This window comes from Clinocottus analis, unplaced genomic scaffold (genome assembly GCF_023055335.1).
Source record: "Clinocottus analis isolate CAN_PGR_092001 unplaced genomic scaffold, fCliAna1.0.p SCAF_21, whole genome shotgun sequence".
NCBI classification, from domain to species: Eukaryota; Metazoa; Chordata; class Actinopteri; order Perciformes; family Cottidae; genus Clinocottus; species Clinocottus analis.
In genome coordinates, this window is record NW_027175943.1 from 2,139,082 (window position 1) to 2,150,973 (window position 11,892).

The window sequence follows — 11,892 nt, forward strand, 5'->3', positions numbered from 1 at the left end:
GGGGGGGGGGGGGGGGGCTCGCACCGCCGCTTCACAGCAAGAGGGGTTTATATTTTCATAACGGTGTTGTAGTGTGAGTATTTTTGGTAAATTTCCACTGTTAAGAGCCGCATGAAGTCTGTTCTTTTCCTCGCCTGTGAGTGATATTGCTGATAGGATCATTGGGGGTTTTCCAGTCGGCCTCTCTGCTCTTTGCAGCAACGTGAAGACTCAGGATGACTCAGCCAGTAAATGACGCCCGAGGGGAAGTTATACTCGCCATATCAGGTCAGACGACAACAACAATGACAACAACGATGACATAACAAGCGGCTCCGCTTCTCTTAACAAGTAATGGATCCACCTCGTTACTGAGGTCTATTTCACTAATTTGTTGGATGTATTCAAAGTGGATCATTATATATAATTATGAATAGGTCAAGGGGACTCTCAGTTTGTGTGTGTGTGTGTGTGTCAGTGAGAACTGCCGAAGCAGCTAAATAAAATCTTAAGTATAAAAATTTTAAATAAAAAAAAAAAAAAAAATCATAAGTAAAATAAATCTTATTCCCGCCCCACCCATTTAAAAAAAAAGTTTTTAAATTACAAAATTAAAATAATTTAAAATGTAAAAATAAATACAGATAAAGCTCCGTGTCTAAAAGTTGCATCTGTGGTGAAGTAACCCACCTGAAACGGAGAGATGAGCACTCCAGCCTGGACCAAACCAACTGTGAGAAACGTTAAAGAACAAATGAAGGACGGCAGCAGCAGGAACGTCATCAGGTTCCTCATGTGAAGGATGGAGGAACCTTTATAGAGACCAGCCAGCCTCCCTGGAGACTGTTGCTTCACAGCAAAACACTGAGGCTGTAAACACCAACATAAATAAACAGGTCGTCAGGTGCTGATGCCGAGCTGTCGGTCCAGTTTACTGTAGTTGGATGACGTCATCGTTACACTGAGGAACCGCGAGCATGGCGTTTTAAAAAAATATGTTTTTGCACTGCAGGTGCCTTCACAGCAGGTAGATAAGAGATAAAATAATCCTTGAGATTGCAGGATTACAGCAGCAGCGCACACCAGAGAGACATAGTAGAATAATAAAACAAGTGATATAAATACACAGTAAAGAAGAAAAATAATCCATCATGCATCAAATAAAAGCGCAACAGAAGCCCTGCGTGTGTGGTGTTTATTCATTCAGCCCCCTGCTGGACAGTCACCGTTATTACAGAATCAATAATTCAGCCGCAGGGTTACACACGAGGCTGCAGGGGTGATTACGTCAGAGTCCGCCATCTTGGAAGCGCGACGTTCAGATAGCTAACTGAGGCTGGATTGGCTGCCTGTGGATTCACATGTCATTTCTACAACACTTCTTCGAGGTAACAATGCTCTCAAAGAACCTCGGATCTATAGAAACATGGCGACGAAGAAGCTACGGATGAATGTCATTTCAAAATGTCCGACGAACATTGTCAACCGTCAACGTATTTCATCGCAGCAGCAAAACAAGTACAGTTCCTTGTTGTTCCATCCGGTCACCACTCAGGACAGACGTCCTCTCTCAGGGATTTGGGGGTTGAAGGAAAAGAGCGGTGAGCAGTTAGCGTTAGCATTTCTCCTTCTCCGTGGACATCCTGCCGTCGTGCCATGCTTCTCTGGTGCTCCTCAGGGCCTTGGTCCTCTTGGGGTCCACCACCACGTAGTCCACACGTGCTCGCTCGCCACGTGCACGCTCCTTGCCGGCTCCGCCCGGCTCGCCGCCGCCTTCTGCCGTGCAGCGCTTCTGGTTATGCTGCAGACGTAGAAACCAACACGAAATAATACAATTAAAATAAATTCTAAATGTATCACACTTAATTATATTAAATACTTTAATTTAATATATATATATATATATATATATATATATATATATATATATATATATATATATATATATATATATATATATATATATAAAACACAGTATTTACAGAGAGGGGTGTCACCTGTCTAGTGGGTGTTCTCCAGGTGTGGAGGTCCAGGTCCAGGTACTCCACCTGTTTGTCGCCTAAGACTCGCCGCAGCATCGGGCTGCTGACTCCGCCCTCTGAGGCCCGGTGCAGCATGAGCCTCAGAGACTGCGCACACACACACACACACACACACACACACACACACACACACACACACACACAAAGGAAGGGCAGCGAAGACGGCAATGAGAAGAAAGAAAAAAGAAAGGCAGTACAGTGGGAGCGAAGGAGTGTTTGTATATTTTTTTTACCGCCTCTCCGGTGCTGAAGCTGAGGCCGGAGGTGGTGGTCGTCATGGCGACGTAGCTGTCATCGGCGTCATCGGAGTCGGAGGACAGAGACGAGCTGTGAGCGGAGGTCGGCCTGACCGAGCGACAACTGGACGGACTGACGCACAATGAGAGACATGAACACACTTTGCAGCTGCAACCATTTGCTGATTTGTGTTAGTGATGAATCATTTCCTTCAACTACTTTGAGAACCAATTATTTGAGTACATTTTAGGTAAAGAATCCAATGATTTTCCTTGTCTTGGCATTAAAGCAATAACATATAGTCATATTTTGAGTTTCGGAAAAATAAAGAGACAATTAAAGACAAATCAAACAATAGGAAAAACTGCGTTTTAATGTAATAAATGCCAGGAAAAATGTCAGATTGGTCCCTGATCTGCAGCACTAAAGTAATACAATAGTAAGAACGAGACAAATATATTACCAAATTCATATATTAGAAGATAAACAGCATACCAGCATTATATCTGTCCTCTGTGGAGCTGCTACTGTGTCTGCTTTATTTGGCATTACTTCTACTTTTATTACCACACCTTTACTCTCTGGTTGTAGCGTTTAATATCTTTAGCACCACAGGGGGGCGCCAGAGAGTAACACAGCTGAGCATAAAGATATTCAAGCATCATATTTCTCTCCCTGGTTCTGTAGGAGACGTTTAAATATTGATGTTTTCCTTCCTGCTGACGCTGCAATAAAAGAACATCACACACACAAACATGCACACACTTACTCCCGCGTGAAGGTTCGAGTGACAGGCGAGCGAACGGGGGGCGGGACTTCCTGCCAGTCCTGCTGCACCGGAGTGATGTCCAGAGGAGCTGGTTTTACTGGGAGAGAGAGAGAGAGAGAGAGAGAGAGAGAGAGAGAGAGAGAGAGAGAGAGAGAGAGAGAGAGAGAGAGAGACTTCTGATGTTTTATGCACGAAAAAGAACAGGAGAGTAAAAAATGGTTTGTTTGTCATCTCAGTGAAAAAAAAAAACGCTAACGTGGCTTTTTTTATGTGTGAAAAACAAAAAAGCTTTTTACAAACAAAGCAGCATGCGTTGCAGAAAGACCTCCAAAAATGTCAACCTTTACTAATATTTAATGAGTTTCTATGAGCTAAAGCTGCGTGTGGCTTGTCACGTAACCTCGTTGAGCAAAGTGGGAATGGGAGGTAAATAATTAAAACTTAAAAGGAGGTTGGACGTGACAAGAGAGACGAGAAGTGACAAACAGAGAATGGGGGAGAAGGAAACTGTTTCAGGATCAGAAACTTGGCGTTTGTATACCTCTCTTTTTGTGCGTCGACTCTGCAGCCGCCTGGACGTCCGTCCTCTCTGCCGGCTGACCGACGGCCACTCCTGCAGGGATTCAAAGCGTCAGACGGCAGAAAGCATCAACCGCATATCAACCAAATCTGCGGGGAGGCCTCTGTTTTCTGTGCAGAATCTACGTTTAAATTTTTGTGCAAGCTAGAAAAACGACGACCACGACGACCACGACGCAAAGAGACGAGTCCTGGTTTGTGTTCGGCAGATTGTAGCATACAACTGTTGAAAAATAATATAAATGTTACTTTATTGCCTTAATTAAACAAACACAATGTCCGTTTGATGAAATTATGTCATTTTCTTTCCTTCCTTTAATACCTTAATGTTTTGAAAATGCATTATATAATGCGGTTTTATTATGTCTCAGTCCTGACAAAGGGATTAAATATTAAATATCCCTGATAAGCTCCGACTCACCTCTGCGTTGTGGTTTCAGGTTGCGGTGGATCGGAGGCGGCGTCGCCTCCACTTCCACGCCACCGGAAGTGTTGGCGTTGTTCCTCCGGAGCGGCGGGGTGAGGGGGGCCGTGGGATTCGCGGGGGAACCGCGAAAACCCAGGTGGGCGGGAGGGGGTACTTGTCTCCCGAGGGAGGCCGGGTCGCTTGTGGCCGGGCTGTGATGAATGGGAGGGGAAGGGGTGAGGGTGGTCATGGGGACGTAGTTGGTCTCCTGGATCGGTTCAGAGGGAGGATGTGGAGGCACCCTGGAAGAAGAGAGGAAGAAGGAATTAGACATGTTTCACATCAAGTTCCAGGGTAGTCCTGCGTTAAATACTGGTGTCCACGACTCAGAGAGGGTTACACAGGGTTTGTGGGTGTTGGTCTCCGCAAAGGGTTGCCCATTGGATCGCAAGGAGAGTGTCCGGTTCGGGGATCCTGAAGATTGCGTATCAGGCTCTTTGCAGATGATGTGATTCTGTTGGCATTAAACCTATGAGTCTTTACTGAGGCGGTTTGCAGCCGAGTTTGAAGTCGTCCTGATGAGGGTCATGCACCTCCATGTCTGAGGTTCTCTGCTGGAAAACAGGGGGATTGTCCGGGTTTGGGAGTGAGACACGTCCCCCAAGCGAGGGAGTTCAAGTGTCTCAGTGTCTTGGTCATGAGTGACGGATTCTTCTAGTTTGCCGTCCTGGTATCCAAGAAGAGACGAGATAATTTCCTGCTTTCATCCTCACAAAAGACACTGGATCTCGTCCAAAAGGAGTCCATTTAGGTCCACAGACGTGAAGACAGAGCCTTCTGGCATTTATCGTGGGAAATCATGTCTCCCGCTCACTAGTCATATTTGTGAATAAATACATCTCGAAGAAACATATTATTGGGATAACTAGTTATAAAACCAATTATTAGACGACGACAACTTGATCATTCGTTTCTTCTGACTGACCTTGGTGCAACGGGAGGCTCAGTGGTGGCGGCGCTCATGGGAACATAGTTTTCGTCCACATCATCATCTTCAGAGCAAACACTACCCAGAGGTACCAAGCCTTTATTAAACTGAGAGAGGGGAAGAGATACAGATACAAAGTGATGAAAACAGACATTAAATATGTTCATTTATTGCATTTTATTCTTGAGTTTTTAACTCACGAAGTAGCTGTTGAAGCTCTCGCTGAAGTCAAACATGCTCGCTCTGTCGGACAGAGACCGAGGGATGTGAAAGGAGTCACAACCTGAAACACAGAGGATTGAAACGTATATGTAAGCCACAATCGTTCAAAAACCATCGACATTTTGGGATTTAACTCTTACATTGCCGAGAGTTAAAGGAGAAGTTTGATACCAATCTCCACTGGAGCCAGGAGGCTAGCTTAGCTTAGCATAAAGACTGGAAACAGGGCGAACAGCTGGTCTGGCTCGGTCCACGGATCAAAAATCCACTAAATATGTTTTGTAAAAACTGAAGCTGGCCTGTTTTTACGTTTATCTCCCCAGGTGTCAAACCCTGTATGCTTGTGCTGAGCATTCACCCCTCTTACATTGTAAACTTCACACGTTACTTATTGGCAGAGGAGCGTGAAGACTTGTGTTGACAGACAGCAAACAGCGCTTGACCAGATCTAAATGTAGATGGGCAATTTTGAAAGCCTGAATTTCTGCACGAACCATCAAGTCCGGGCATGTCGTCTTGAATTAGACCAGAAGCACCATGAAGGAACTTTGGAGAATTAGGAAAACTGTTTACCCACCAGGCTTAAAACTGACAGAAACTCTTTGTGCTGTTTTGGGGCAAAGTTCTCGTCTTATTATTAATGACACTAATTCCAATCAAATCATGGTGCAAACCGGCACAAATAGTTTCAGCCGTGAGGTTATAATCCATCAACCCTGCCAGCTCTGCACAATAAAGCTATTGATCTCCTCTGAGGGGGTTTCACAGCCACCATTATTACACTTTGAGCATTTAATTCCACAATACTGATCCGCATGACAGACGCTGAAAGGATTTATTCTGTGAGCTGAATAACCAAATATTTATGTCAGTGGACCCAAATAGTCAAAACAAGAGTGAATATTTGAAATTACAAAGACCACAAAGAGACACAATTGATTACAAAGAGACCACAAAAAGACACAATTGGCCACAAAGAGACACAACGAGGACATAGAAAGACACAATAGACCACAAAGAGAAACAATTGACCACAAAAAGACACAAAGAGACCACAGAGACTCAAAAAGACACAAAGAGACACAATTGATTACAAAGAGATACAACGAGAACTACAGAGACACAATTGACCAAAAAGAGACACAATGAGAACATAAAGAGACACAATCCGTCTGATATTAACCAATAAACACAATTAATACATCTCTTTTCTTGAATCCTAACAAAAAAACAAGACCTTCCATGACGGACGGCTCTCTCCTCACCTGTCGGCGTGCGCCCCGGCGCCGTGATGGTGTTGCTCCTCGGCAGAGCTCCTCCCTCCAGGCACCCGTCCCTCCTCTCTTGCTCTGAAGTGGACCGGGGGAGCGTGGCGGACCACGTGCCCGCCGCCGAGCCCTCTCCCGGGGCCGCCGTGGTGGCGGTCTGGGGCTTGGGCGGACGCGGAGGGGGAGCGACGGCGGCGGGCGAGGCCTGGAGCTCCGCCGGGGTCACGGACTCCACGCTGGGGGTGGAGGAGGGCCGGCGAAGGGGTCGCGGTTGCGCGGTGGACGCCGGACGAGGGACCTGGTAACCGCTGGTGGTGTACGAGGGCCCGTTTGGATGCACGGCGGAGTGCCTGTCGGTACCGAGCGGTATGGCCACGGGCCGCAGGTGGAAGTCCAGGGAGTGCTTCCTGGGATGAGGGGAGGGGTGACAGCGAGGCCGGACGGGTCGTCTCTGGAGGTCGGAGGTCACGCCGGCGTCCAGAGAGCCCGTCGCGGAGGCAGCCGTCCAAGGAGCTGTCCTGAAGCCGGAGGTAGAGGAGGAGGAAGGTGGGAGGCCGTTGGGGAGTAGGGAAGGAGAGGAGGAAGAGGAAGAGGAGGAGGAGGTGGCGGAGGGGAGAGGGTTGTCGTTGTAGTCGGCTTCAAGAGAAGCGGAGGAGCCTAAAGGAGGGCTGGAGACAGAGAGATGGCAAAATAAGAGGACAGGTCGCCAAAAACCGGTTTAAAAAGAGCTCCAGACTTCAGCAGGAGACACTGGGAACTGTTTTTACATGCCTGAATAAAGTGTGTGTGTTTACCTGATGTGGCTCTGGCAGTGCGATAACCACATGTAATCTTCTTCTGCGTTGCCGTCGGGCACCGGGCTCCTGGCGCTCAGCAGGTCGTACGGGGGCGGGACCGAGCCGGTGACCGTGGCGATGGCGGCCGTGCGACCGGCCATCTCGGTGACGGAGGACGAGCCGGCGGCGGGAGGCCTCACCGGGACTGAAGAAGAGAAAAGTGATCGACTTTAGAAAGTAAATATGAAGTCCCACCACGGGGAAACAACCTAGAACAACACATATGTGTTAGGCTGCAACAAGTGAGTAAAATCAGACGGCCGTCCGCATTTAACAAAAGAAAATGGTAGTTACATGGACCAATATGAAATTAGCTTTAAGCTAATACGAAGAACATACATTTTGTGTCAACTCTGGCGTCCCCTGTGGACGAAAGCGGTAGTGTTCCCACGCACCAGGGTCCCTTTAGAAAACCTCTCATTTTACTGCAGCAGGTAAGCACTAAGAGATGACTGTATAGAAATAGTCTTCTTCTCTCTGATGGTCCTGTTTACTCATGTAGGTCATGTAGCGACATCAGACTGGTTCATACGCAGTTAAAACTCTCTCACAGTAACTTTTACCCTCACTAAGTGCAATACGGTTGCATCTAATGTAACACTGAGTGGTAAATGTACATCTGAGTCAGCGACGTGTTTTCTTCCTGCCTGCTCTCTCTCTTCTCTCCTCCTACATGGTTTTCACACTGACTCAGCCTCAACCCCCACTTCTCTCCCTTTCCAAACAGCAACAGTGCTATTTATCCATCCATCCATCCATCCATCCATCCATCCATCCATCCATCCATCCATCCATCCATCCATCCATCCATCCATCCGTCCGTCCGTCCATCTGTCGTACCGTCGTCCGTCGGGTTGAAGCCGCAAAGCAGGCAGATGGAGGACACCCAGCGGTTCATGTCCTCCTCGGACTCCGCCACCAGGTACCAGGTCCTCTCCTCCGTCCTCAGGTCGAACACGAAGCTGCTCTCCAGCTCCTTCTTCGTGAACGTCAGGCCGGCGTCCACCTGCACGGCGGGCACAACCAAATGAGCGTCCATGGAGCGCGTCACAAATGTGCAAAAACTTCAAAGCTAAACGATACACAATTTAAAAAAAAAAGCTGCAGCATTAATGATTAGTTAGCGTTAGCACGCGTTAGCTTTCAACACAGAAACTGGGCCAACCTGGATTTTTCCTTTTTTTAATCCTACTGTCCCGTGTTTTTAAAGTGACTAACGAGACAAACAAACTGTCAATCAACGTCCACTAAAAAATAATTTTCAAAATTTCCATTATTTAGTTTCTTTAACTCCAAAAACATGAGGAACTAAGGTCCAGGCCCTTTCAACCGCAGACACACATTAACTATCGCTCTGTTTATTACTTTACATTGAACAGACACACGTTTGAAGCATTCATTTGGGCGTTTTAAGGCGTCCGTGCACCTGTTCACACAGGTTCAGGTTGATGGTCCTGATGGGCCGGCGGGCCTGCTGGTTCTTGAAGTACTGCAGGACGTCCGGCTCGCCGCTCAGCCGGCCGCTGCGCAGCACGAACCAGCGCCGCTTCCACGCCTGAGAGATACAGAGCACATTCATCCTCCGAGTCACATCAACCATTTCATCTCTGGACCTACTGGTCTTTAGGACTTTTAGTCTTTTTGCAAGATTATATAAATAAATATTTACACAGATTATTTATTAAAAGGTCAGTGAAGGAGACAGCGTGTTCTTTTCCTTCCTCTCGCTCTCTTTCTCTGGCGTTCAGGCGGACTCTGGTGTCTCTCTCTTATGTCAGAAGTTTGACACTCTGGTGCACATGAATGTTAACTAAACATCACACACACACATGTACACACACGCACACACACACACACACACACACACATTGCTAAATGTTTGCCATTATGGGTCGGGTCCATCTCCCATGAGCAATCCACGGGATGACTCTTCATATTTCGGACATGACTCACCGTGTGTGTGTGCGTGTCTGTGTGTGTGTGTCTGTCTCTGTGTGTGTGTATGTGTGTGTGTGTGTGTGAGAGAGTGTGTTTCAAGGGTTGGTGTGAGTGTGTATGCAAAGGACTCATTGTGATTATTTAAATGTGTGAAGCATAGTTTAAAGAATAGTTTGAATAACAGCATGAGCACACACACACACACACACACACACACACACACACACACACACACACACTCACACACACACACACACACACACACACACACACACACACACACACACAATGATCTCAATGTTTTTCTGTTTAACGGCATCAGAGAAAAACAAAAAAACAATTGGTGACTAAGGATTAAGCTTTGTGCTTATGTGGCTAAATACGAGTGTGTGTGTGTGTGTGTGTGTGTGTGTGTGTGTGTGTGTGTGTGTGTGTGTGTGTGTGCGTGTGTGGCGTGTGCGTGTGCTAGTGAGTTGTCGCCAGCCCAACAAACTAAATCTCTCTTCCGATCCCAGTTTAAAAATGTTTCTCAGCAAAACCAACGTGATCTCAAAGCCTCTGTGTGTCTGTGTGTGTGTCTGTGTGTGTGTGTGTCTGTGTGAGTGTGTCCGTGTGTGTAATCAAAGTGGCGCGGCACTTAAATACCGTGCACGTTCCTCCCTTCTTTCTTTCTTTCTTTCCAAACACCGACAGGAAGAGGAAATAGCTGAAGAGGAAGTGCCAGAAAGAGATGGCAGTAGTGTGTGTGTGTGTGTGCGTGTGTGTGCGTGTGTGTGTGTATTTTTGTCTATTCTGCTCTCATTTTTAGGTTGCTGGACAAATAAAAGCAGCAGGGTGGCAGCAGCAGATATGACAATATTATTCTCAGCCTTTTATTTCAAGGAATAAAGCAAGAACCGACAATGAAATGTTATCCTCGTGCAACATTATCCAAGTGTCTCGTATCTATTTGTGGCCAAAACTCAACTATTTTAGCCAAACTATTCCCAAACAAAAGCATTTCCGGATTCCTCGAAGGAGCTCACTGTGTTCACGGTGCTTTGAGTGTCAGACCTTCACATTCCTTCGGTTTCGTTTGTTCCCTCCATAAAGCCCTCCAACGGAAAAGAACAGAGCGTCTGAAGGGAGTTCATCTTGTTCTGGAGCGACCGGCTCCTTTAAAGGAGCTGCACCAGCTTTTTGTGCATCTGACAATATGTTTGTGTGTAAATTCCCTCCCAAGCTTTTGAGTAACTCCCAGCTTCAAACTGGAGGTTTACGAGGCTTTTGTGAGGCTGCGCCTCGAAATGGTGAGTGTGAAAACAAAGACGTTTCTCAGCTGAAAAGCTATTGATTAAAAAAGAGACACAATTGTACACAAAGAGACAACACAATGTCTTTTTTTTAAATAGTATAAAATATCACTGTGTGTTAACAGAATCTCTGCAAAGTTTGACTTTGATTAAGTGAAATTACATATTTTTAGCATTTAATTTAGTGCAGATTTCGTGTACCGTAGGTTTAGGTGCAAAATGGCCTAACTTTCTTCCAGGACCTTGAACGCCTCTGGTTCCCCAACAGAGGAGCTCTGCTTAAACAGATGCACCGACACATACCAAGCAATGCTGTGTGGAATATTGTTTCATGCATAAGTAAGTCATGTTTTAGTTTCTTGATATCTTACTGAGGCTTTGTCTCAAAGTGGTTTTGGCGCAATTTGCGAATTTCGCTAATCATGTGTAGCATCAAGCTAGGGATATGTTTTCTGAAATTAGGTCATAAAACTTCACTCGACACTGCACATCTCCTGTGTCTGCAAAAAGCAGTATTATTCTTGTTATCCACACTCTTCCTCAGACACTTTCTCTCACCTCTCCTCCACCTATTTGCTTCCTTCTTTGACCCGCTGACCTCGGACAGGAAGAGGGCACAATGGGTCTAAAATAACACTTCCTCCATCCGGCCTCCAAACCCCATTTAACGCCAGACCCGGATAACAACCGTCCCTCGTTCGCTCATCTATTCCTCCTCTTCCTCCCATCACATGTAACACATTTGTCTTCCTAGAAGTGCAGACAATCGTACCAACATTTAGACGATCGTTCCAGCAGGAGCAGCTACCACGTTGTCTGAGGTCAAATCACAGTTTTTTTCTAATGAAGTCTGGTGGCTTAGCCGAGAGTAAAGGCTCGGGGTCCATGTTGAATCGGGCTGTCAGACAGCCAGTTAAAGCGCTCTAAGTAAAGCGCACACTTAAACTAACATATACATTTTGTAATGTGTGTAAAATACCCCTAAACTGCTTTATCTTACGTTCAAAAGCTCCTTCTGAAGGTGAACTGAAGCCGTCTTCACAGCCACCAGACTCCATTGACAAAAACAACTATTTAAGAACACTGGCGTCTCACTCTGCTAGCGCTATATTTAGCGTTCACGTTATCCATAACCTTATTGATTAGCTTACTTTGGTAAACTACGTTTCTGCTGCGTTCACAGGAAGAGAACGCAGACGGACTTTCCCTTTAATTGATCACTAACGACTTGATCGCCAATCAATCTTCGGATATAGTAATAATAATCAGATAAATTGTGTGTGTGTGTGTGTGTGTGTGTGTGTGTGGCAGAGTGTGTCATCCTGCTTAGTTTTGT

The 11,892-nt window shown here is 46.2% G+C and overlaps 1 protein-coding gene across 1 annotated transcript in view; it reads right to left on the reverse strand.

The window, feature by feature from the left end:
• Positions 1 to 1,535: 1,535 nt before the first annotated feature.
• The window catches only part of LOC137792391 (GRB2-associated-binding protein 1-like), a 13,094-nt gene continuing 2,737 nt past the window's right edge, over positions 1,536 to 11,892 (reverse strand). The window contains exons 2-13 of the mRNA XM_068588056.1: positions 8,753 to 8,881; positions 8,167 to 8,332; positions 7,285 to 7,471; positions 6,488 to 7,158; positions 5,201 to 5,283; positions 4,998 to 5,107; positions 4,028 to 4,314; positions 3,569 to 3,640; positions 3,028 to 3,124; positions 2,255 to 2,390; positions 1,977 to 2,108; positions 1,536 to 1,780 (exon numbers count right to left, since the gene is read on the reverse strand). Coding sequence (XP_068444157.1) covers positions 1,595 to 1,780; positions 1,977 to 2,108; positions 2,255 to 2,390; positions 3,028 to 3,124; positions 3,569 to 3,640; positions 4,028 to 4,314; positions 4,998 to 5,107; positions 5,201 to 5,283; positions 6,488 to 7,158; positions 7,285 to 7,471; positions 8,167 to 8,332; positions 8,753 to 8,881 — 2,256 coding nt within the window. The 3' untranslated portion in view covers positions 1,536 to 1,594. The remainder of the gene's footprint in view (positions 1,781 to 1,976; positions 2,109 to 2,254; positions 2,391 to 3,027; positions 3,125 to 3,568; positions 3,641 to 4,027; positions 4,315 to 4,997; positions 5,108 to 5,200; positions 5,284 to 6,487; positions 7,159 to 7,284; positions 7,472 to 8,166; positions 8,333 to 8,752; positions 8,882 to 11,892) is intronic.